The sequence below is a fragment of the Lissotriton vulgaris genome, chromosome 12 (genome assembly GCF_964263255.1).
Source record: "Lissotriton vulgaris chromosome 12, aLisVul1.2, whole genome shotgun sequence".
Classification (NCBI taxonomy): Eukaryota; Metazoa; Chordata; class Amphibia; order Caudata; family Salamandridae; genus Lissotriton; species Lissotriton vulgaris.
Window position 1 is genome coordinate 697,192,297 of NC_141700.1, and position 27,755 is coordinate 697,220,051.

Consider the following 27,755-nt stretch of genomic DNA (forward strand, 5'->3'; position numbering starts at 1 on the left):
CCCTTCTCTGACCCATGCATTCCACTCATGTCTCCTCTTTCCTTGGCCCCTGCTTCCATAGCACTCTCTCATAAATTACCGTGCTCTGCACATCATCAACTCCTCCTTAATAGCATCCATTCCTGGTAAAGCTTCGTGCACCAGTAGATACTACTGGTGGCTCCACTAGTGTCCATCCCCAATATCTCATGCTGCCCCCCAAAACTGTTCACCCCAAATACGTTCTGTGTGTCCCTCAGCAGTGCTTCCTTTTTTGGTCCTCAGCTGATTCTCCAGTACACCTCCTCCACTACCACTACAGACAGCACTTTTTGCTACCACCCCTAGCTCACTGGTTTAACATGGTTCCCTTCTTTCAAACTGAACTGCTGTCTCTCCAAAGAGAACATTCCTCCAGGTGTCTAATTCATACTCTCTTTATTCAAATTAGTGTACATAAATAGTGCCTTGTTTGCTACCCATTGTTGTCCTGCTCCAGACACTTCCCCATCTGCCATAGCCCAATGCAGGCTACCCATAGTGCCCCTTCTTCCACAACCCTGCTCCTCAAACTGCCCCATCTCTACAGCCTCCTAGATGACCCTTAATTTCTTACATGGTGCTGGACGCCAGGTTTGTGTCCTCGTGCTTCAGTTTTCCATCCAGAGCTAGGCCCCGTTTCTCACGATTGTTGGTCAGAAGGGGCGTCAGTGTGTAGACTTTACAAAAGGTGGAGCTGGCAGAGACCTGGTCACTGGTGGGAAGAGAGACCAGAGAATTACTATGACAGACAGACAGACAGAGACAGACAGACAGACAGACACTTCTCAAAATAGACCCACAGGCCTGATTCTGCACAGACAAAACTGCCCTGATATGAGGATGGAATGCAATCATGCCCTGCATCCAAGCGTGGGTTTTCATCTAGCATGCATCAGAAAAACAGGTGAGAAAATGGATTTAGACTATGCAATAACAAGTCAAAATTCAAATTGCAAATCATTAGGGCTGAAATCCAACAAAACTTGTGGACATGCTGTGTACAAGACAATTTACGTATCCCATCAATAATAATAGACTTTTTCAGAGATTGACAAGTGGGGACTTAGATACTTGTGACTCCGCCACTGCATTATTTTCTAATTTAGACACTTTTGTATGTATAGGACCAGTAACTACCTAGGAGCCGAAAGCACTCCCCAATCAATCACAAACCATGTATAGCTATTTTAGCTATTTCACACAGAGTGCTGCTGTGATCCACAAATGAATGAAGCAACTGGTAGAAGGTAGTCGAGAACATCCCAGTAGTATTTGGATTATTTAATATGACACCTGTTAATTGCGTTTTCTTATCTGGCTCTCCACATCTTTCTGACTGGTTGCAAAACTCAATGCCCCTTTAGTTAACATCCACTCAATAAATCTGCTATCCTTAAAAAAAGTATTCCAAATGGTAACTCCCTTAACATTCAGGGGCAGGGCAGGGTGTGTGCGTTGGATTAGATCATTTTATTAATGAGTTTCAATTTTACAGACAATTTTGTAAAAAGCTAAAAATAAAAATGCAAAAGATAAATTCTAAGTAATAGAAGCAGAGAAAAGTAAGAAGACTGCTATTGGCTCAGGAATGGTAGTATTGAACAAAGGTGTACAGAATCACACAACATTCCAACAGGACGGTACAACAGATGGAAGTGCAAAAGTAAAAATGTAATAAACTAAGTTAAATTAGGAATACAAAATAATCACATAGTGAAGACTTTTCATCACTTAAAATGTGTTACAACAGGTGTAGCTCTAATTTCAACTCTTTCCCATTTCAACTAATGTAATTTTGTTACAAATGTGTCTTTTGAAACAAAAAGTTACATTTGATACTAATGCTTCATCTGTAATCTGTGTGCCTATATGCTTGTGTGCCTGTCTGCACATGTATGTGCTTGTGAGGCACAATATGTCATGTTAGCCAAGAACTTCTCCTTTAGTACATATTTCCCCCACAAATGTGTCTATTTTTAGGTCTTAGTTTACAATGGGAAAATAACATATGCTCCAACATGCAAAGGAAAGAGTGGAAAAGAATGTTTTCACCATTTCATAGCCACAACTATTGTTTTTTCCAACACTCCTATAAATACTACATTAACAGAAAAGGAACAAAGTCCAATAAGCCTTATGCGTTACTTACACACCCAGACCAAATGCTCAAGAACACTAAATGAAATTTAGGGCCTGATTTAGATCTTGGCAGATGGATTGCTCCATCACAACGGTGACACACATCCTAGTCCGTTGAAATATAAATCCCATTAAAAAAAAATGAGATTTATTATTGCGGCAGACGGCATATCAGTCACTGTTTTAACAGAGTAACCCATCCGCCAAGATCTAAATCCGGCCCTTAGACTGGAAAGCCTCTTTCATGGTGGGAACTACCAAGGCTGACATTTCAGATGAACAAAACCGTACACTTTAAACAAAGCCTTGTTTACATCAACATCAAGAGCAGACATTTCCACCTGAGATCTTGGATTAGCACGAAAGGACTATACAGAGGTCTCATCAGGTTTCATGAGGGAAGAGGTTTTCGATGAATTACCATTTATTTGTGAAACACTCTACACGGTTAATATACTCAAAGCAGGCATGTTTTCACTCTGTGAACAGATGCAACTGCAGCCATAAAAGCGGCTTTCCAGGTCATCAGTTTCATTTTACTGGAGGTCAAGATTGGGAAAGGATTGAGTAGTAATGTAGATACACCATATTAAAATTGCAAAGCTTTCCCGTCTTCCCAACTCGGGGCATGTGTGCAGAGACAAATTAAATGCCTCAACGGTGCCTGTGAAAAGAAAATCAAAACATTTTTTAATTTCCCCTTGGATCTGTCCCCTAAAGGACAATCCAAAGACAACAGTTTAGTTGACAGAAATGGCCAGGTAAGACAAAAAAAAAAACAAAGGACAAGGTCATGGAAGCATTAAACTAATCTTTCTTCTAGAGCCAATCAGAAATATAGTAACCTTTATTTAATTAGTGGGCAATTTGCTCTCTGCCTAGATTATTTTAAAATTATCGCCTTGCACATCCACGTGAATATAGAACCAAAGAAGCCACGAATTAATCATAGATGGTAAAGAGAAAGAACCATATTCAAATAGTGAGAGTTAATACTTAGAGGGAGAGTGGAAAAGGCTTTCTCAAAGTTGAGTCCAGATTATCTGTTAAGCAATTCCTTTTTGGGACACAACCAATGCTAATGGAGAGCTGAAAATATACTTTGCACTGATAAGTGTCAGGAATTATTTAAAGGACTCAGAGAAGCCACTTGAATACAAACACATTCCCCAGAGAAGCCAACTCACCGGCTATCTATTAAGTGCAATGATCGACCTTATTGTTCCCCTGCCACACAAAGAAATCAGATGAGAGATGACCTACATGACATGTCAAATTAAATAGCTCTACTTCGTCCTCGAGTTAATGCTATTTAATTCTATTTATGAGTAGCATTCAAAAGGTTGCCCACTATGTGTGCTGGGTAGCTCTAAAGCCCTGACAGAAAAGTGCTAAATGGAGCAATCCTCGACCAAAGGACACACTGCAGTAACCACCCTGCACGGCAGGACAGAGTAGGCCGCCTTCTTGCTTGTTCAAACATGGCAGTGGCATTGCTAGGAACTAGGTTTGTACTGCTTCTAGGAAAGAATTCCTTTGGTACAAAACAAGATAATCTTGAGACCTAGGGTGTTTATAGGGGGCATTATGCACACTGGAAAAAGCTGCTCATACACTATACGGGGTCAAGAAGGTGCCCAGATCTATATGCAAATGAATAGATTGTCACAGACATGTGTATCCTGCAGGTGGGAGGGACTGCATACTCGGACAATATTTTACCTCGACCATCCCCAAAGGTTATTTGAGTCTAGAGGAAGATTATGACCGGACTGCGTTGAAGGCTTTTTCGATGTATATAGCAAAACAACATTTTAAATTTAAATTCAATGACAGGGAACTGCCTCCCCTCCTCCATCAATAACTCCTTACAGACCTCCCAAGCAACGGAATAAACATGCCCAACATCACTTATACGATCAACAAGTAACTACTCATATTAGAACAGTGCAAAGTAGAAGTTTTTTTAAAGGATAATTTTTCAAGGATTAGATTCATTGGATGTATACATTTTGGTTGTCACAGAGAGGAGAGCCATAGCAAAAGAAACAAGAGAGGTTAGGAAAGGTTCATGAATAACACCAATTTGAAGCGACCTAACCACAAATCTGACCCCACGCCACATTTGATTGATGAAACATTACCTAGCCTCCATCAACAAAAACTAAAAAGGAATTGAGGGGTTATTAAAGATGATAAAGACACCACAAGAGCATACATGGCTCAATCTAGTTCTGGGACCATAACAACTGCAGAAGTAAATAGCTTAGGTTTACCTAGTACTAAAATTACCCTAGCAATGCTTGTTGTGTGTGAAATCCTCAACCTCCAAAAGAACAATTGATGGACAGAATGTTAAACAATGCCAAACATTCGCTACAGTACAGAGATCTGAGCCTAAATCCATCATTTTGTGGCCTGGCTGATGAGGGGTTTTACCCCAAAACTGGTCCCAGGATGCTTGTTTGCATATGGCAGAGTCTGAACTGGGATGGCGAAGTGAGCAAAAGAACGATGATGGATTCAACCCAGATCTAATAGTGTCTTTGGGTGAGTGTCTGAAAAGCTTCACCGTTCCGTCCATCATCCTATTGTGTTTGATTGTTCACCTTAAGTTGGCAGGGTATGCCCAGACATGGGTCCCTTGCTCACTTTGCCACGGGATTCAAGCTAGTCTAGCTGATGAGGTGTTACCCCGAAACCGGTCCCAGGATGCTTGTTTCCGTTCCATGGAGGACCTGGCTTGGCAGCTCGGGCTGGACTGTTGCCATGAGGAACAGGGTCAAGATTGATTTTCATATGACTGGGTCTGAATTGGGGTGGTGAAGTGAGCAAATGAACAAGGGTGGATTCAACACAGACCAAATAGTGACTGGAGGTGTGTCTGAAAAGTTTCAGCACTCCGTCCATCTTCTTATTCGGTTTGCGATATCCTCAACCTTCTGCTGCAGCCTTGCAGTTGGTTATCAACTAGTGGAACAAGCTAGAAAAGTGTAGTCAATAGAGATGAGGATAGAGGAAGAGGACCACAAGGCTGGCAATTTACAGATGTATACCTTCAAACCAATGGCTACAGAAAAATCCAAAGTTTTCCATTTCCTCACAGGTAGAGGACGTAGATGTCAATGAGCAGGAAGTGGTCTACATTATATCAATGTTCAAACCCTCAACTTGAAGAAAAGCAAGGCAGTCTTAAGGTTACAAAATTTGAATAAAACTATTGAGTGTTTACATTCAAACATGCCAAAACTAATGTAAGAAAAACACAATTGTCAAGGCTACCTGCAAAGAAGTGTACAGTGAGGACAAGGGACTTTGTCTAAAATTGATTGTTAACTAGACCCACCACCAAACACTTTCTCACATGGTGATGAGTTCAGAGACTCCGGTGTAGTTTGAGATACATTTGGGGAGAAAGGCATTACAGGGGCCCATCGTGGACTCCTATAATGTCTTTCACTCCAAATGTATCTCTGAGTACCAACATCACTAGAACCAGTTTTAAGCAATTCATGCTTGTGCACTTGTGACCTTTAAAGAGATCGAAAGTATATTTGGACATGGTCAGGGATTCTCCTACCTGGTGTCTGGGTGCAAATGTTTGAATATGTGAAACCTCATGGTTCCAGAATCGGCAATTATCTTACTTTATCTTGGGTGTCGGAAGATAGCTAAAACACTGAAAATAGTATATGTCAAATACTCTAAATATGAATCTGTTTAAGCTTTGGGTATTACACCAGGATCCTTGCTTAACATACTATTAACAGAGGCACGTAAAACACAAGTCCATTCAATTTAATGATCATATGTTTAATTTACAATATCAGCAGACAGATAGATCGCCAAGGAATCCATCAGTGTTGGGTGCAAGCTTCTTCTAATCTTATAATGAATGTGATGTTTTACAAATGCGTGGAAGACGCTTGGGAATTAAGGACTTCTAATGTCGGTATTTTAGATCATACAGTCTTCTACTGCCTACACAAAGGGGCTCTGGATTAACTATTAAGTACAAGGTGTTCTTAGCCACTTACCGTTCAACATACATACACACAAGCTTTCTGAAGGTCTTGACGACATGCAGGACTACTCCTGTGACCTGGAGTGCTATTTAAATAAGAAAATACCCTAGTCAAAAAAATAATTAAGCTTGGGAAGTTTTTAGGGACAGTTCCAATTGATGACATTCTTTACAAAGAAAATAACCGTGTGCATGTAGTAGCAGAGGCAGGGATAGGCAATCTAGGCTTGGTTTAGAATGTCAAATAAAATTGAAACACAAACTATGAGGAGGCTTCGGGAGGGGAGGAAATTAGAGTGACAGGCATTTTCTAGCTTTCGTGCTTGATAATTTTGTATAATCAGTTTTTGTCTGCAGAAGTGCTGAAACCATACGATTATCCTCAAGCAACTTTCTTTGGCTTTTTAGTGCTCCATTTCACATGTCTCCACGCTACTCAGAATAAGGCAGTGCCCGATTAGGTTTTATTTTTTATACATAAAAGGCTGCCATCACCATATTTTTGGTGAAAGAAAATCAACAAGCTCTGTTCTTCAACACTGCTCAATCAAGTAACTAAAGCTCGGTGCCACACACCTACAGTGGAAGGAGTGGGGTTGGAAGACAGGGGACCAGGTTTGGGAAGAAAGTGCCATGTTTACAAAAAAATAATTGCTACTGGTTTTTCCCTAGCAGGTGTACCTACAAACACAGAACAGACATAACACAACTTTAAGTGCTGCCGATGAGGGAGAAGTAATGCATGCAGAAAGCGGCTGCAAGGTATCCTAAATGCTAACAAATCAGGTCAGTATTTAAACATATGGTGCACTGAACCCTTTAGCACTCACCATCACTTATTTCTGTGAGCTGCAGTTTAGGTCTCATAGCTGGCCACAAGCTATTGAGCTTTACTGATCAGGCACCACTTATGTTCATAGATAAAATACCATAGAGATGCTACACAACCTTTCTTCTACAACTATTATATTTCAACCATGCCCTCAACCATGCCCTACATGGTACAGAAGGGCTAATTAGCCATTTGAAGATCATTCTATTTCTCTTTGAGAAAAATCTGTTGAATTATTTTTTTTACAATGTTCTCCTTCAACAGGACAACACTCTCCAATGTGGGAGGGAACTGAGGGGTCATTGGGGAATCTGCGGTTAGATAGTCTCTACCAGAAAGTGGGTTAACAGTGTTAAGTAACTTGTTCTTCTGATATAGACTTCTAATCGCAGATTCATCCCCCTTTGAATAGATAACAAAGTAATACCTCTTAGGCGGTGGGTCCATGAAATGAACAATTGAAGAAATCTTGAAAGACCGAGCAGGCAAAGTGCCTTTCTCTGCAGACCAATTTGTCTAGATCGCTCCTTGTGAACATATGTGGCGACGCCCACATAGCAGCTTGACAGAATTCGAGACCTTACACTCTGCGAGCAAAAGCAGAGGTAGCAACCTTGGCCCTGGTAGAATGAGCCTGCAAGCCCCTCAGAAGGCTGCTTTTTGGTCAGTGCGTAGCAGATTTTAATGCAGAGTACAATCTAGCGCAAGATGGTCCTTTTCTACACAGTCTTGCTTTTCTTTGCTCCAGTGAACCTGATAAGGTGCTGATCGTCCACCCGGTGGTCTTTGGTATGATCAATGTAGAAGCTGAGAGCCCTTTTAGGATCCAACCAGAGAAGTCTCTCCTCCACCTTAGAGGGGTGAAGTTGAGCAAAGAATGCCGTAACAGTGATGGTCTGACAAACATGAAAGAAAGTCACTACCTTCGGAAGGAAGAAGGTTCAAGTACGCAGAACAAACTTGTCCAGGTAGAAGGTGGTGCAGGTTAAGTTAATAGAAACGGCCTGGAACTCACCGACCATTACGTCTATGTTATAGCGACAAGAAATAGAAATGGCCTGGAACCCACCGACCATTACGTCGATGTTATATCGACAAGAAAATCAGTCTTTAGGGTAAGGAGCCTGAGAATACAACACTGGCGTGGCTCAAAGGACGTGCACAAGAGGAATGTATGGACCAAATTTAAGTCCCATTTTTTATTCCCCAATGGAAGGGGGTAGTAGTTCTAACCTTTTGAGGAAACACGTCGCAATGGGTGATTTAATTGATGGCTGGTCCGGCAACCGTAAGAAGACTGAAAGGGCCCACATGTACCCTTTAACACTGCCCAAAGCAAAGACCTGCTGTCTCGCACACATCTTAAGCATCACCACTTAGAATAGTTTCCTAGGCCCATAAGATTTTACGTCTGCACACTGAAGAGTTGGTGCCCTCCACGTTGCATACAATCAAGACTGACTTACTTGTAGTATGCATTTATTATCAAGAAAGCCCTGCAACGCATGACAAGTTTACTATTTATAAAGGGCAAACTCTAACAATAACCCCCATTGGTGGCAGCGAGATGAAGGAAATTGCCAACAGTCATCCCTGCATGGTGTTGACAAGAAAACACATTAGAAAATATTGCACTTAGCGGTACCATTAAAAAAGAGATTACTAATAATTTCTCATAAAATGAGCAGATGACCGGGTGTGCCTGAAAAGAGCGGGAAGCATGCAAAGTGGTCATTGGAGGCAATGCACCAAAAAAGAGAACTGATCTTACTGGTGGGAAGTACACTGACAAACGCAGGTACAATAAGTTCAGATATTAGATAGGATGTGACTATTGAACTACTTGGTGTGCAGTAGAAGAAATCATGACAAAGGTAATGAGAGCAGATGACCAGCACAACTCACAAGACCTTTAATACAAAGCACAGCATTAAGCTACCAACATAGGATCATTATATACTATTATAAACCCAAAATGATAATGACAAAGACTTTGATGGAAAGGCATGGCCTGATGCCACACAAGATGACCACGGCTATGTGAAGCTCCTGGGTCCAACTGTAATAATCATCTACATATCCGCCTTGATCACCTGCTCTCACCTCCACCACAAAGTACAGAGAATGTGCATGTGAACTGCTGTTCCCACTTTGTAGCTGAAACGTGCCTTAAGAGCTACGAAGAAGGGCAATGGCGCAGGCAGCCTGAGACCCACTGGAAAGCTGATCACCAGGTCCACTGGAGATGCAGTTGGGGGAGTTAGATAGCTGCGGAATATAAATTTAAGGAGGAGTCACTCCGAGTCGGAAACCAGAAGCCCACATGGAACCAGGTCTGGAAAACTAACGTGAAGCTGATTCTTCAGGAGATCAAGTAGACAGCATCACGGGAAAGTGAAAACCGCCACTAGAGTGACTCAAAAGCCAGTAAGGAGAGAAAGTCTAGATGAGGGGCCCTGAAATGGCAAGGATGGCCTACTCCCGGGCTCATATGGGATACAATTCTACCGAGCCAGACAAAGGAGACATCATATGTAGACTCACTGAGGTCTGCGTCCGCCTCCCTCCTGCAATAAAGAAACATAGGCACACATGTTAACGGAATCAACAAGCACACCCATAGACGGGGGGCCCCCCGTTAACAATAGACCCGCTAGGGAAAAGCAACCTGCACTCAATAAATAGCAAAGTGGTGAAGTGTGCAGGAAATAGTGCACAACTTGGCATACTACCACAAATAAATTAAGAAAGAAAATTGGGACAAGTGAGTGCCACCGGTGTTCACCCCCCTCCCCCCCACCCCAAATCCAATAGGTCTTAAAAAGACGGGTGGGGAGGGGGAGATGCACATATCATTTTAAGATTGGGCAGAATATCAGAATTGGAAGGAAAAGATAACACAGAGAAAAGCCCTAAAGCCAAGAACAAAGGACAGGGCTCCGAGATGAAAGATAACAGGCCACACAGGAGTCCTCGGATTATGCCAACTGGAGAGCTACCTAAAGCTGGACGGCAGTGAGTAACTTAACCTATTTCATTTTCAAATCCACAGGAGCATGGTGCCTACCAAGCACTGAGCTTATCACCAATACCTGGAGAAACAAAAGTGAAAGAGAAAGCCATAGGATTCCCACCCCTTTTCTTTGGTGCAGCCGAAATATGGAACGCAGCAGCATATGGAGGAAGAGATTGTGAATAGCCAGAAGTATGGACCAAGATGGGGAGGGAAGCCCTTTCAACAAAGAAAGATGGAAAAATATGCATTTCTGCCCAACAGGTCAGTGGTCACACCCCCTCCCCCCCTCCCAATGCAGAGCGAAAATTAGGTCATGTGCCAATTATCTGTTGGCTGTGTCTGCTTAGTAGATCTGCGATCTAATTGCCTATTCCTGGGAGGTGTTCTGCCAGGAGAAAGAGGTTTTTTGGAATTGCCCACCTCCATATGCTCTGTGCTAGGTGAGACAGCTGCGGAGAGTGTGTCCCTCCCTGTTTCTGTATGTAGTACATGGCTGTCATGTTGTCCGTCCGGATTAATACCGCCTTGTTGTACAAGTATTTCTGGAAGGCTTTCATCGCTAGAAATACTGCTAGTAACTCTAAGTGGTTTATATGCAGTGTTTTCTGCTTGACTGTCCAGAGCCCTTGGACTGTGTATTGAAGTAGGTGGGCTCCCCAACCTGTCATTGATGCGTCAGTTGTTAGCACTACCTGTGGAATCGGCTCTTGGAACAGTCGCCCCTTGGAAAGGTTTTGTGGGTTCCACCACTGCAGAGAGTGTTAAGTTCGACTGTCTATCAACACTAGGTCTTTTAGTTGTCCCTAAGCTTGGTTCCACTGCCGTGCTAGGCATTCTTGCAATGGACGCATTTGAAGTCGGGCATGAGGGACAATAAATATGCAGGAGGCCATCATGCCTATAAGCTGCATGAACACTCGAGCTGGCAAGGAGTGTTGTGGGTGAAATCTTTGAATTAGTGACTGCATGTTGGCTATCCTGGCTGGATTTGGATATGCTTTTGCCAGTGAGGTATCTATTGTTGCTCCCAGATATTGTTGTATGTGGGAGGGCTGCAGATGTGATTTTATGTAATTTATCGAAAATTACCCAGACTGTGCAGCAGCTGAATTGTCTGGGATGTGTGGTTTGCACACTGTGCGTATGAGTTTTTTTTTTTTTGAGCCAATCGTCCAGGTAGGGGAACACATGGATGTGTTGCCTTTTTAGATGTGCTGCTACTACTGCTAGGCATTTTGTGGAAACGCTTGGTGCTGTAGTTACCCCGAAGGGGAGAACTTTGAATTGATAGTGTTGACCTTCTATCGTGAATCTGAGGTATTTCCTGTGAGCTGGATGTATAGGTATGTGAATGTATGCATCCTTGAGGTCTAATGTAGCGAGGAAGTCGCCTTGTTGGAGTAACGGGAGTACTTGTTGAAGAGTGATCATATGGAAATGCTCTGAAAGTATGTATTGGTTCAGAGGTCTGAGGTCCAATATTGGCCTGAGAGACCCATCCTTTTTGGGAATAAGGAAGTATAGGGAGTATACTCCTGTCCCTTGGAGTTGAAAAGGGACTGGTTCTATGGCTCCCTTTTCTAGCATGGATGTTACCTCTTGTTGTAACAGCGTGATGTGTTCCTTGGACATAGGACGGTGTTTGGGTGGTATGTTGGGTGAAGTAGAAGTGAGTTCCAGGCAATAACCATACTGAATAATTTATCTCAACCACCTGCCTGTGGTAATTGCGTTCCAGACTGGTAGGAATTGTGTTAGTCTGCCTCCGACCAGCGTTGAGTGGTCTGGAGGGAATGTGAGCAAGTCACTGTTTGGTGGCGATGGAGGCTCTGGTGTTGTTGCCACCACGTCCTCTGCCCTTGTTATTATTGCCTCTATAATCTCCGCTGTTGGAGCCTTTATTAAAGGTGCTCTGGGTATTACTTTTGAATGTAGAGGAAGTTTGTGATGTGTTGCCTCTACAGGAGCCTCGAAAGGAGGAGCGACGAAAGGAACTTCTGGATTGTTGGAACTGAAGTGCGCCCATTGACTTAGCAGTATCAGTACCCTTTTTCATCTTCTCCAATATGGTATCTACTGCAGGGCCAAACAGAAAGTCTTGGTTAACTGGCTGGTTGAGGATGGTTGACTGCACTTCATTTTTAAATCCGGAAATGCCTAGCCACCCATGCCGGCGTAGTAAAACACTAGTGTTAATAGACCTAGCTGCTGTGTCAGCTGCGCCAAGTGCACATTTAATGGAAGCATTTGTTATAAATTTGCCTTCCTGTACTAGGTCGTTAGCTTTAGATTTGAATGGTTCTGGGAGGTGTTGTAGTAAGCCTTCGAGGAGGTCATAATGTGCTCTATCGTATCGTGCTAAGAGAGCTTGTGTGTTTGCAATTCTCCAAGTGTTTGCTGCTTGGGATGCCACTCTTTTGCCGGAGGATTCTAGTATCTTTGACTCTGTCAGGAGGGGGAGCATCTCCTGTTGCCTGTGAATTAGCTCGCTTTCGAGCGTTTGCTACCACCAATTAATCTAAAGGCAACTGTGATTTAATATAAGAAGGGTCTGTAGGGGCAGCCTTATACTTTTTCTCAATTCTGGGATTGAGGACACTTGCTCTGGCTGGATCTTTAAATATGTCTGGCGCGTGTTTCAGTACCCCTTTTAACATAGGAAGAGTACGTACGCTTTTTTCAGAAGTAGGAAAAGTGTCGAATAGGAAATCCTCTTCTATTGGGTCAGTGTGCACGTCTACATTATGATATTTAGCAGCCCTATCCACTAGTTGGTTAAAGACAATGGTGTCGTCAGTAGGTGACGGCTTTGTAGGATATGTAGAGATGTCAGGGATGGGTTGTGGGTCGTATGTATCATAGGGATCATTTTGGTCATCCAATGTGTTATCCTGTGCATCCTGATCCTAAGGGTCTACAAAGTTATCTTGAGGATCGTCCCCTACGTTTTCTGTCTCATCATAATGTGAAGGAGAGTAAGGTACATAAGGCATGTCAGGAAAGAGAGGAGGATTGAAAGGCCTTGAGGGTGATGTTGCAAAGTCTTTCTTCTTTGGAGGAACAGGGGAAGAAGTGTCTGTGTCCAAAGGTCTCTTCTTCCTGTGGTAAACTGTCACCTGTGCTGTTTCAAGGTCTATATACAGTTTAGGTTGTTCTTCCTCCACTGGATCAGGGTGGGTCTCCTCAACTGTCCGTGGTTTTGGCGCCGAGGATTTTGGCTTAGTCACTGGTTTATGAGTCTTTGGCTCGAGGGCCTTTGGCTGTGGAGCTTGTTTTGGCTCGACTGCCGTTTTCGGATGGGTGACCTTTTTCGGGTCGGCGACTCCCTTTTGTTAGACGGGTTTAGTTTTTACCGTCTTTTTTGGTTCGGCGACCTTCTTTGGTTCGACGACCTTTTTCGGATCGACCGTGCTTTTTGGCTCGATAGCCTTTTTCGGATCGATTGGTGTTTTCGGTTCGATACCTTTCTTTGGGTCGACTGGTCCTTTCGGTTCGATAACCTTTTTCGGATCGACCGTTGCCTTCTTTGGCTCACCAGGAATTTTAGTGTGACCTGCTTTTGGGAGGTCGACACTCTTTTTCGGCTCAACTGCCTTTTTCGGGTCGACTATTCTCTTAGGCTCGACAACCTTTTTTGGTTTGGCTGCCTTTTTGGGAAGAGTGTAGCTAGTTCCAGGGGTCTCAGAAGGCTTAGGATTGATCTTCGGAGCCGAGCCGGGAGGCGAGGTCTCAGAAGGAGTTTGTCGATCTCGGCTAAGGCCTTTAGGCGATGCTTCGACCGGAGCCTCGTCTTCAGATGGAAGCGGGGTAGGGGGCGTGGTACTCACGGTTTGCCCCTTTGTGATCTGGTCATGGGAGTCCGACTGGTCTTCTACGGTGACAATTTTGAGGTCGGAGTCCGCCGCTTCTGGGAGGTCATGTTCGTCATCGAAAATGTTCTCCGGTTCCGATGCCTGCCGCTGCATCTCTTGTCTAGAGGCCCTTCGGTTCCGGATAGTTTTCTTCGACCGGAACTGAGCACAAGCTGGACAGTTTTCCTCGTTGTGATCGGAAGAGAGGCACTTGTTGCATACTGTATGAGTATCAGTATGTGGGAACTTGGAGTGACATTGTGGGCACCTTTTAAATGGGGTCCTTTCCATTGGCAGCAGGCCCACGTGGCGTCGAAAAGGCCCAACGGCCCGCGTCGACGACCGGATCGAGATGGAAAGTGTTATTGAATAGAGGTTTACCACAAGAACAATACCGTTGAGGTAGAAGGCCTTTTGGCCTTAGAAAGTTGAAAAGTTTTGGTTCCGAAGTTGGAGTTGATGAATAGCATCCGAACCCAATGGCGGAAAAAAACAATCTGAAGATGGAGAAGCTGCCCATGCGCACTGTAGTCCAGGGGAGGAGTCACCTATCTCGTGATACTTCGAAGACTCTTCCAGGACAATAAAGTGCAAACATCCGGACCCAACACTAGGCGGCGATCTACGCTAAGATATGAATTCAAACCAAAGAGCAACTAGGGGTTGGCTCTAATCAGTATGGCTGAGCCATAATCCAAAATAACAGAAAAAGATTGCCAGTACTGATAACAAAGAGTACATTACATGTGTTATACCACGGCACCTGAAAAATACCATTCAAGACCGGGAGCTCGTTGATAGCTTTTATTATTCTTTTTAGCTTTTGTCAGCAAAGAAACAATTATTTTATAAAATACTTATTCAAAAGAACACAAACGACTCATACATGCTAGGTACAAGCTGTGATTTGGAAATCATTCACCATATCAAACATGTCACAGGCATACAACAATCAACCATTCATGGGGGGTAAGGGATAACTACAAAAACTAAAAAAGTGCGGAGCGAACAATATTTACAGTGAAATGACAAGCACAAAACACAGGGGAATGAGAGAGCCAAAGTCTGCGGAACAATTGGAAAATAATGTCACTTGAAAGTTATTCAAACAAAAAGTACATTCCTATGTCAAGTTCGAATATTCATAATATTTGTTAAGTAAAGAGGTAATGTACACAAAATAGTGATAAGCAACAGGGGAACTTTTTGATGAGCTTATCACTCTTGCAGACAGCAGTATGGCTAGGGCCTACGCTCCTTAACTTTAAGGGATTGAACTGAACCTGAAAAAGTCATAACAGACAACGGAGTCAATTGGGGAACTGATGAAGGTGGCAGAAGTGTGGAAGTTGAGAGGCTCGATGTTACCTACCTTAATAGTCAACAAGAAAGCATTACTTGAAAATAAGCCAAAGCGCGAAGTATGACTGCCGGTTTACCTGTAGGGTAAAGAACATACAGGTAATGAACATGCGAGTAATCAGAACGGGTTCCCTCCAGGAGGTGAGCGAGTGGTTCTAAAATTTCAAAGGAACTCTCCCCTAATATAATTAGACCATGATTTCGGTGTCCGCTGCCGTGGAGTTAGGGATAATAGCACAAGGTCTGTGTAAAAATAAAGTGGAGACTTCAGTATACGAGGACCACAAAAGAATGCGAGTGTAACTGAGTGTGACTAATGGCGCTTCTTACCGAAAACACTGGGAGTCCAGTGGGATATTCAATTCGACGATCGGGTGTCTCTGTTAACAGATGCTAAGTTAGTCTGGAAAAGAACCAGCGAAAGCCCATGAAAATAAATGAAATTACGGCCGCCAGTTATTTTACAAATCGGTACTGTTAAACAGGGCGGCTTACCGTGATGATTCGAGAAGGGCGTGGTCCGCAGGGAGCGGCTCGCTAGTCAAACAGAATTTAAGGAACCTGAAACAACATTAAGATTCCGAATGTTTAGGGTAATGGAGTCCTCAAAAGGGAGACTGATCTAAAAAAAGAAGAGGTTCCAAACATCTTACCGACATATCGGCGATGCACGCTGAGAACGTGTTTAAAAATAATTACTGAAACAGAAGAACGGGGTAAATATTAATTAAAAAGTGAAGACTAACGGCAATAAATCACAGGGAAAGAGTCGAACTCGTAATATTTACAGCAAAATTGCTGAACCAGACCTTCAACCGACGGCGTTTGGACGGGCGCTGCACACTGGCACATGCGCATTAGCTGGCCGAGACCAAGCTAGTCCGCCTATATATATGCTGGTCAGAGAATGGAAGACGCCTACACTGAGACCAGGCTGCAACCTGAGACACAAAACACGGAGTGGATTTTAAAGAATACGGTCCGTGTGACAGGTAAAACGGATGTTTGAGAAGCACAAAACCGGGTTAAAGTTTAAATATTTCGCTTATTTCATTTAACCCAGATACTGCTGTGTCAAATTTGACTATAAGAAAAGCTTCTCGTTTCGATAATGCCAGATTTTGATCGCCACCTCGAGGATTTTTTTCAACTCTAGAAATCACTGTCCATTTTAAGTCACTTACTGAATGTTGCATCCGCGTCCAATGGAGCACCAAAGGGGCGTTTTCAACCTTCCTTTTTAATCTAGATTTGTGTTGCGAGATCCGATGGCGGATCTCCTGATTCGTTTTGCCTATGTACAACAGATGGCACGGGCATGTAATGCCATATACAACAAACTTGCTCTTACAGTTACTGAAAGTGTCATGCCTCCAGGAAATTCCGTTGTGTTGAAAGAGTGAACCCTCCACATTAGATTCACAACAAAGGCAGGTGCCACATTTGTGATGTCCGAGGATGGGGGGCATCCCCATCATTTGACGTAGCGTCGCAGGTTTGGGGGCAGGCATCGCCGCTCGAACTATATGGTTGGCAATGTTATTCTCCTTTTTAAAGGCAAATAAGGGCACATTCACAAGACTTTCATCTAGATCTTTTACTAGATGCCAGTTTTGTACAGTTTTTACACAGACCTTGTGCTATTATCCCTAACTCCACGGCAGCGGACACCGAAATCATGGTCTAATTATATTAGGTGAGAGTTCCTTTGAAATTTTAGAACCACTCGCTCACCTCCTGGAGGGAACCCGTTCTGATTACTCGCATGTTCATTACCTGTATGTTCTTTACCCTACAGGTAAACCGGCAGTCATACTTCGCGCTTTGGCTTATTTTCAAGTAATGCTTTCTTGTTGACTATTAAGGTAGGTAACATCGAGCCTCTCAACTTCCACACTTCTGCCACCTTCATCAGTTCCCCAATTGACTCCGTTGTCTGTTATGACTTTTTCAGGTTCAGTTCAATCCCTTAAAGTTAAGGAGCTGAGGCTTCCGTTACACGTTTGAACATCTGCTTTTTGGTAAGCCTATGGAGGAGAGGGTGGCACCTGAGATAGGTAGCTGATGGTGATCGATTGAATGTAAACTTTTTCTTACTGCCCAGATTTTCATAACTTTTCCTTTCCCCCACTTTTCTTAGAGACGACCAAGGCCCTGAAGAGAATCCCCCGAGACCAGCGGGATTCGAAACGCGTAGGCCCTAGCCATACTGCTGTCTGCAAGAGTGATAAGCTCATCAAAAAGTTCCGATGTTGCTTATCACTATTTTGTGTACATTACCTCTTTACTTAACAAATATTATGAATATTCGAACTTGACATAGGAATGTACTTTTTGTTTGAATAACTTTCAAGTGACATTATTTTCCAATTGTTCCGCAGACTTTGGCTCTCTCATTCCCCTGTGTTTTGTGCTTGTCATTTCACTGTAAATATTGTTCGCTCCGCACTTTTTCAGTTTTTGTAGTTATCCCTTACCCCCCATGAATGGTTGATTGTTGTATGCCTGTGACATGTTTGATATGGTGAATGATTTCCAAATCACAGCTTGTACCTAGCATGTATGAGTCGTTTGTGTTCTTTTGAATAAGTATTTTATAAAATAATTGTTTCTTTGCTGACAAAAGCTAAAAAGAATAATAAAAGCTATCAACGAGCTCCCGGTCTTGAATGGTATTTTTCAGGTGCCGTGGTATAACACATGTAATGTACTCTTTGTTATCAGTACTGGCAATCTTTTTCTGTTATGAAGATATGAATTCAGCAGCTCACATGCCTCGAACAGGATGTTTCTACTGGCAGAGAGATGCTATTATTAAATCGTAATCCAAAATCAGTTTGGTAGCAATGGAGGTCAACCTACTTAGAACTGATTTCAAGAAGATGAGTTAGAGTCGTGCAAACTGAACAGGCCCTCAAAATGATGAGAACAGAAATTAAAACCCTACGTACCACAGTATACTAGCACAAGCAGAAAGACAGAGTCAAGAACTATTTGTCAAGGAGCGGATACTCAATACTCTCGAACCTAAGGGCTCATGAACCCTCTTTTCAGTTGAAAGAGGGCACAGGGCACCAAATCCCACCTCCAAAGCCTGGAACACCACCACAGGCAGTTATTACCTACATTTTCAACTATTGTTACAAAGGTGTGATCCTGCAGGCAGCTAGAAGTCAGAGGCATTTACAATATGAGAATGACACAATTGAAATCTTCTAGGACTTCACTTTTACGATACAAAAACGCTTCAATGTAGCAAAAAGAATCATAAGAGAACAAGACAAAATATAGGATGCTGTTTCCAGCAAGATTGTGTATTAGAGATGCTGGGAATTCTGGATCTTTGTCACACCTAAAGAAGCACGGGGCTGGCTGGAGAAGTGCCACTCAGTTACCAGGAGTAATCATACTTGTAGAACAGAAAGTCACTAGACCGAGGAAACAGTTGATCAGGAGAGTGAGACAGAAATAGGAGGTACGGGTTGTGAAAGCTGAACAAAAATCTTCAGAAATACTGCAAATAGCCACCAGGAAGGAAACATACCAGGATTAACAACTGCACAATACACACGTTGAAAAATCGACATGATTAACATTAGGTATGTGCGATGGAACAGGAGAGGAAACATTAAGACTTCAAAGCAGAAACACCAAGAATACCAAGTAAGTGGGAAGATTTAAAAAAAAAAAAGATTTTGGTCTTGTAAACTGGCTTTATCTTCACCAAGTGCCTTTACAAAATGAACCTCGTCATCACTTTCGAGCCTAATTAACACCATTAGATGCCTCGACCTGGGCTTCTGTCTCTCCTCTTTGCTTTATGGAGCCAATCGTACAAAGGGTGAAGCACGAAACGTTAGTGTGGGGTATTGGGTGGAAGGCTGGATTGGAGGACCCCATTTCATTTCATTCAGATACCATACTGCTTTTTGTTCAAAACCCGAGCAGTCCAACTCACGACGTTTGCACGTATCCTACCTAACCAATGGTCCACTGAAGACCTTATCTAAAATACAAAAAATTTCCACAACAGAGCTGTAAGAATTATTTTTGTGACGGAAAAAACACAAACTCATCTCACCTTACTAACCAATTACACTGGCTTCAAATTAGCGATCAAGTCAAAACAAACTGTATGAGCATATAGTCAATCATCTCAACACATCAAATGGAGAAGAAAAAACCTAAGAGGTAAACTACTCTCCACAGCAGGCATTCAATTAGGGAACTTCCTCACCACAGACTGCAAAAATGCAACATTCCTTAAGGCTTTGAAGGCGAAGCAAATGTTGGCATTTTATATTCAGATCTGATGAAGAACCATAATATTTCTATTTAATCTGTCCCTCTGGTAATTGCATATCATGGAACGCATTGATCATATTTTTATATTTTCTATCCTCTGTTTTTCTTCTGTAATACCAAGGTCCCTTCAACCCAAACCCTCTTTTCTATCCACATTCTTTATTCACTAACTGCATTTAGAAGTAGTCAAATCTGGAACAAATTGCTCATAATAAATAAATACAAAAAAACAAATACAGCATTAATAGGAACTGGATAAACAGGAGTGAAAAGTACTTACTCTTGGTCTAACAGGGCGACAGGGCACTTATACTGGGCTGTGCTAAACAAGCAGATATCCGCATACTGCCGTACTGTAGGGAGCAGAGATACACAAGATGTCATAAAGGACAATGTACAAAAGGCTACACAAAGTAGTGTAAAATGCAAGAGAACAGGCAGCAAAATTTACTTACCTGTCATCCTAGTTCTTTATCATGGGTTTTTTCTTTGGATTCATGAATATTAGTAAATCCTTGCCTAAGTGCAAGATACCAATACAAGTGGATAAAAGGTTAATTAAAAAATGGCTGTTTCTCAAATGAGGACTATTATAATTACACTTAAATTCAATAAAAACAGATGTGGTTAAAAAATAAGTGTAAAAAAATAGTAAAACAGATGTGGCTTGAAAATCACACTTAATGGCCCTCAAAAAATCTAAATAAAACAGGCAATTCACACTAAGGGCATAACACCTCAAATGTGAAAACGTAACGCTGCTTCTTCCAGATGAACCACTAAACTTAATCAATAGCAATATCAATTAGCAAGTTTATGATTTTGATGGGATGATTAATCAAGGATCTAACCAGCTAAATCCAATAACACTTCTGTTCCGGGGGCACACTTTAACTGTATTTATTTTTTTACAAATTCAAATACAATGCCCATCTGGATCAATATCAGAACTTACGTAAAGAAAAGTAGAAATTTAAAGACACCACCACTGTGCGGTACCACATTCCTAGGTAAGACTTAAAAAAATTTGATTATTTTTGCCGAGGTGGAGGGGGTGGCAGGGCCCGGGGGCTAGCACAGGGGGAACTGTCCAAGGTTATATGTTAATTTGCGTTGCAGACCACATTCCTTGCACCATTGCTAAATAGAATTAAAGGGTAATAACTTTTTCTCCTCCATCATGGGATTTTCTTTGATATTCAATAACACACACAAAGATTATAGAACTTTTATTAACTCCAGAGGATAATAGGCAAAATCATAAATCTAATCTTGCAAAATTGTTGTTAAGAGCGCCCTTCTCTACTAAGGTGTCGGTTATGGATCATGAAACAATAAAGCAGTGCCTGGGCCAATCTCTGTGCATATGTGTAAGATTGGGGCGTCTTGCATAAACATAGCCATTGCATCTTTGCTTCTTGTGGTGTGGGTCTTGAATTTACTGGAGAGGAATATGTGAGCTTTTTGATAACCTGCTGAGACACAGGATACTATCTATCTAGCCATGATTTTGCTTTGATGACTGCAGTAGCGATAGTCCCACAATTTATCAAAAGTTCTTTTCATTTAAGTATAGCTTCAGTTTTATGAAGATAATATCAGTGTCCATTTAGTTTCATTTGTATGAAGAACCATCTCTGCTGGAGAATACAGGTTTTGAAAGTAAGAATGAGGCTGCAGACTACCTTTCATGAAACATGCTGCAGGTCCCATTTAACTATGAATTCACAGAGAGGACAAGACTATATCCAAATCCCATTGCATGCTTCCCGACAGGAGAGATAGCTAAGAGGCCTGCCTGAGAAGTGCATTTCTGTTAAGCTGTAGCAGGAGCTAAGCGCACCATTACAGAGAGAGATTGGTGCCAGATTTACTCAAATACAAAAGAAAAAACAATACTTCCTCCCTTACACATGTTCTTGGGTCAACATGCTCGTCCAGACACTAGAAGCAGCATTTCATTCACTTGAAAGCCACCGAAGGAAGCTTCACCTCCTGATGGCTGTTCATTCAGACAGACTCAAAGGTCTTTATTGCAGTTACTCAGGAGGCAGGCAGGCAGAGTTGGAAGGTGTGGTGCATGATCTTGTGGGTATTCCTAGATAAAAGCTGTGCAGAACATTGTTTGGAAAGGAAAATATCTGGACACTACGTGTGCAGCCAGTCAGAGGAAATAAGGGTGATGATCATTCTGTAATGCTTCAATAGGACAATTACTTTGTTAAGTAGAGGAAGCAGAGAGAAAGCATAAAGGAATGTTCTTTATTAGTCTATAAAAAAAGGCATTTTGCTTACATTTGAGTACTAGACACCTGAAAAAAGAATCTCAGCTGTTTGTAATCCTTTTGGTGGAAATCAGGGAGAGACTGAGATGCCCAAATGGAGAAGACCACTTCAAGCACTTTGTCAAAAAAGAATTTCTTAGTTTGACTGCCTTAAACGCTCAGTTGATGAATGTGTGCAATCTATAGATTGAGCCACAAGCCAGTACCAAATCTTTCAACAACCCATAAGAGCTCCTACCCTTTTATTCATATAATACAACTTATACATCATGGAATCGTCTGTCTGAATAAGTTACAGGTGTCAGAAGAGTTTTCCACTTCTGATGTTTTGTTCTGCATTGGTGTGCATGGCACCTCAATGTCCAAAGAACAATGAATAAAGTGCTGGTTGAATTAGGTCTGCAGCGTTTAAAAGATTGTTCACCCTTCTAATGTTGGAAAAGTAAACTGTTTCTAATGTTGGCCATGTTCTGTGGGCTTCTCTACCTAGCGTCTACATTCAGATATGTTTGGACCATTCAAGTTGTGATTTGAACTCCATTTAGACTGGAGGCACCCACCTGCTCCCATTGTTGAGTGAGATCGTAAAATATTTTTAAAAAGGTAAATCGGGTAGTTTTGTTCAGGCAGTGGAACCTGCACAGGGACAAGAGAAAATTATTCTATACTCCCTGGTCTACCATGTACACAGGTTGTAAGCAGAATTGTACGTGTAGGACTGGATGTCAGATAGGCTTCCCAAGTTCACACAAACAAGATGCCAATTGTGTGCATCATACAACCAAAGTCCACTATTCATCAGCCTAGTTATGAATTACATATGCCACATGCAAGAGCAAATCCTGCATCCCATCCCAAGTAGGATAAAGGTAAACTATCCCAAATAAGTTTTCTAGGCAGACCCTTACTGGAGAGAGCAGTGCATTTAAAACCCAGTGCCTCAGATCTACAATTCTTACTCTTAAACAACAAAAGGAATAGGAAAGCACAGTGCAGTCTTTCGAAAAAGTTGAAGAAATTTCTGGATAAAGATAGTAGGTAGATTTGGGAGCTGGCATTCTGAGTACGTAAAGGCTGTATAGTTCATATGGAAACAGGAGTAGGATTAGAGGTATGGCATAGGCACTTTGGTACCCTATATCAGGGCAGCAATGGTTGCACCAGCATGTCTCCCACCAAGACACAAGCCAGTATGGAATTAAATTGTGATTATTTAGAGACAAATCGACAGAAGAACTTATGAACCAAGATAAGAATGCAGAAAATTTACTTTTTATGGAGGAGGGGACAAGAGCCATATTAAATCAAAAAACCAACAAAGCCCATAGCCCAGACCAAATCCAGTTGACAGCTACAATTTCTTTTTTAGAGACCTGGGCTCCAATTTTGTCAACTGTTTTTAATGTGTTTAAGGTAGGAAAGGTTCCCAACTTGTGGCAACCAGCAATTATAGTTAGTTAAGTTTGTAGATTTATATATAGTGCCAATATATAAAAAAAGACCATTCAAACTATCACTCGATTTCATTTTTAGATGGACTAAGAAAAATCTACAGTAGATGCTACAAACAAGCTCCAAGACTGCATTGAGCAAGAAAAGATTTTGTATGGAGCCCAGGCAGGATTAAACACCACTGATCAAGCCATGAGGCTATACCTCAGTTACATGAAGTATAGCCTAATAATAAAAAAACACTGTACAGCAGCCGACTGACCGGAGAGACCGGGGACTCAACAGCGATTACTCGAGAATATTTCGGCAAAACTGACGAGTGTTTTTACGAACATATGAGTATTATGGTAGCATAGCATCAGGCTAATACAAAGGAAACATACTAATAGAGAGGGCACCCCATTTTTGATAGGCCTAGAAAAAGCCCCGGCTTGCAGGCCAAGGGCGAAACATGTGTTGGCTGATCCGTTTTGTAAAGCAGTTCTCCTATAAACAAAGCAAGAATTAAAGAATGCCTAGAAAAAACACTAAATAACGTTTGAAAGTTCGTGATATTGAAAAAAAGATTTTTTTTATTAGAATTTAAACCTTACATGTACTGTTTTGCCTGTTGCTCAGTAAACTTTAGCACATTCCATAATTCACTGGGTAAGGGGTTCCCCACTGTCTAGAGCAACAGAAACGAGATTGAAACATTTGAAGAATTGGGGAAAACTTCTGGATCCTAAGATCCCTTGTTCCTTCATTGCAAAGTATCACACATTGCCTTGCCGGGAAGAATCAAAGATCGGTGGCACAAGAGAACAGTCTCCTGAGCCTGACCCACGCACCCTAGAAATGTAGGCAAGGTGCCACAACAAAGACGACGCACAGAGTAGAAAGATGAAAGAAAAAAGCTATGTTAGTGGCAAAAGAAGACGTATACATACACACACATATATATATATACACACACACACACATATATATATTACCTACTGGCTATCGCCAGTAGGTATATATAGTTAGGATTTTTTCCCTATGGGATTTCTGAAAATTCTATGTCTAATAACTTTGGCGTTTGTGGACGGAATCGGCTGAAATTTTCAGGAAAATGGCACATTTTGTTTCTGAGCAGCCCCTGAAAATTTGGTGGGGTTTCGTCAAGGGGGGGCCGAGAAAAAAGGGGGGTCCCAAAACGCGTTTTTCCCATTCATTTTTCCATAGGGCCTTTGGCCTCACTTTTAGCTCGAACGGCTGAATGGATTTGCACGAAACTTGGCAAAATTGTAGGGACTGTTAGCCCGATGTGCCTTTGCTAGGTCTCAATATATGTGCTTCAGTGGATTTTGAGAAATTAACGTTTAAATCAAGATATATATCTGTAACAGCGCTCCGGGCAGCGATCCGGTCCGCTTACATTTCGCTTATCGGAACTTTGCGCGCAGAAAGCTGATTGGCTCTCCGGTGTCTGTCAACATTCTAAACAGTCCGGAGCGGCCGCCATCTTGTCTCTCGGTAGGATCGAGAGAGAAGAAGAGGTGAAAAACGAAAGGGGAATTTAATGAAAGGGGGCAAGGTATCCCCCTCTTGACCCCCTAGGAATGTTGTTGGGGTTATTAAAGGGTCCCGTGGGGAAAATAAAAAAAAATGATTTTTCACGGTAGAAGCGCTTCACGGGCCGCGAACTGGTAGCGAAACGGGAATTCGCCATTTTGTGCTTCGTTAATTAAATTACTAGGTATAAGTGGGTGCGGGAGACGTATCCTAATCCCCTATGTTTCCTGAGGGTGGCTGAGGAGGCTGATATATGTTGATACATCTCTTCCAGCGGCTGTGCGTGAGCTTTTTTTTTTTTTTGCTGCGTGACAGTCCGGAGCGGCCGCCATCTTGTCTCTCGGTAGGATCGAGAGAGAAGAAAAGGTGAAAAACTAAGGGGGAATTTAATGAAAGGGGGCAAGGTATCCCCCTCTTGACCCCCTAGGAATGTTGTTGGGGTTATTAAAGGGTCCCGTGGGGAAAATAAAAAAAAAATGATTTTTCACGGTAGAAGCGCTTCACGGGCCGCGAACTGGGCCGCAAACTGGTAGCGAAACGGGAATTCGCCATTTTGTGCTTCGTTAATTAAAGTACTAGGTATAAGGGGGTGCGGGAGACGTATCCTAATCCCCTATGTTTCCTGAGGGTGGCTGAGGAGGCTGATATATGTTGATACATCTCTTCCAGCGGCTGCGCCATCTTGCCTTTTTTCGAATGCCACAATTTTGTCGTGCACGGCAGCCATTTTAGATGCCAGGCTGGTCCCAGGCTATCACCTAACCCTGCGGATGTAGTTTATGGCCCCAGCTGTAGAGAATTCAGACATGCCAATCCTCCTGATTCAGGCGTGTGACTACTGTTTCAGTGCTAGTCTCCCGCCTCCCGATTTCTGCAAGCAAAAACCCGGGGGCATATTACGAACAACTAGCGATAATTTTTGTCTCTAACTTGTTTAGAGACAAAAATTATCGCCGCACATCGGCGATTTTTATCGCAGATAAACCTTGCTATTATCGCAGAAAAGTCAGCGATATTCATGTATTATCGACCTAATGCTCTTAGCCATGTTATCCACCTCCCATTGGATAACATGGCTAAGAACTGCTCAGGGCAGGTGTTAGATTTTGGAGATATTCGCGCTTAGCGCGAATATCTCCAAAAGTTGGTAATAGAAGGTAGCGATGTTAGGGACTGTTTCTAGTCGCTAACATCTTGGCACGCCACTTTGCATGTCATTAGTGATAAGTATCACTGACATGCAAAGCGGGGCCCAAGATGGTCGCAATCTCCTTTTAGCTGTCACTAACTGGTGTTAGCGACAGCTTGGTAATAGGGAGATAATTTTATCTCCGCTTTCAAGGCTTTTAAAGCCAAAAAAGCGGAGATAAACCCCCTTGATAATATGCCCCACGATTCCTTGGGGGTTTCAGCTGACAGGGCTTGGTATTGGGTTACATGGTAATTTTTCCAGGAAACGTCAGAGGGTCGATGCAGGGGTTCTAGAAGAGGTGATAAACCATTTAAGCCTCATGAACAAGCGCATGGTCTTTTAAAGATTTGTGAAGTACTCGGAGCGGCGGTGTGTGTGTGTGCCCTCTTTCAGGAGCGGGCGGGGGGGCACTGCCAGCAACTTGCCAGGTCAGGTAGTGTTCAACACGTGCATCACCCTTTCTCTGCTTGCTATTGCGCTCCATGCTTCGGAAAGGTAAGAAAAAGAACGTGCATTTGAGTTTGAAATGTCCGATCCTGCAGCAGCACACTTCCAAAGCCCACACATGACAATAACCCGATTCAAGGCCCCATTCACCCGTTTTTAAAAAAATAGATAACACTCCAACAAAGTAAGGTTATAAAACTTTATTAACTACTAACTTTAACGAACGGAACAAAAACTAAAAACATTTAAACATTTCTCAACACAAAAAGCAACAATGGTTAGAAGCTGTCTTTTGTGCGAATAGTCCCAAGGCAGCACAACGTGCAGAGTTCTGGACGGCACCCAGGTGATGTCGCCTGGGTGCCGCACTGGTTTAGGGATCCTACAATGCAGCACAGAAAAACAGCGTGGGGCGTCCCGGGTGGTGCGGGGGGAGGCCTCGTCAGTAGCGGTCTGTGTCCAGTGTCACATGGCTGACACAACATGTACGACAGGCACCCAGGTGATGTCCAGTAAACTGCCGCACTGGTTTTGGTATCCTACAATGCTGCTCCGAAAATTGGCGTGCGGCGGCCCGGGGGGGGGGCGTGGGGGAGCCGGCGTGAACGGGCCTCCCCAGGTGGCGGCCATCTAGCTGAGTTGCGCCCGCTCTTGCGGCTACAGCGTCTCGCTCACCATGTTGTTGAGTTGCTCCCACTCTTGCAGTGCAGCGATAGGCGGCTGCCACATGGCTCTTAAAATGGCGGACGGCTCCTCGGTTTTAGGCCTGGTCCACTGAAATGGCCCTGGGACACCTTGGAACTCGGACGCTTGCCTGCTAGGGCTTGGGCTCCATTCTCGAAAAGCGTTCCCTCAGCCGTGAAGATTGTATAAAAGTCTTGGGGGCCCCCGACTCCCGCAGGCTTCCGGTGGGGAGCGGCTGCCATGATTGCTCGCGGAATGACCACGACGGAGCCACGAGATGGTGGTGCTCTCATGCTGACGCCAGCTTCAGTCTGAATGATCCAGAAACAAGGTGGGGCTTTCATCGTTTGGGAAAAAAAAATGTTCTAAACCAATGAAAAGTGTTATTTTTAGGTCATATGACCAAGCCTTCCATCTTTAGGAAACCAAAAGTAAAATGAACCAATGAAAAGTTTTATAAACAAGTCACATGACCTGTTATGCGGCATAGGGCTACAAAAAGCGTAGAAAATCCGTTGGCACGTGAGGCGGCGTCAGTAGCGGACCGATGTGCGAATAGGCCGAAGGCAGCACAACGGGCCGAGATCCGGATGGTACCGAGGTGGTGTC

General features: G+C 42.9%; 1 protein-coding gene across 1 annotated transcript in view; it reads right to left on the reverse strand.

Moving 5' to 3' along the window:
• Positions 1-27,755, reverse strand: part of ARRB2 (arrestin beta 2) — a 269,502-nt gene that overhangs the window by 22,068 nt on the left and 219,679 nt on the right. Inside the window, exons 10-11 of the mRNA XM_086945904.1 lie at positions 19,831-19,903; positions 596-733 (exon numbers count right to left, since the gene is read on the reverse strand). Coding sequence (XP_086802030.1) covers positions 596-733; positions 19,831-19,903 — 211 coding nt within the window. The remainder of the gene's footprint in view (positions 1-595; positions 734-19,830; positions 19,904-27,755) is intronic.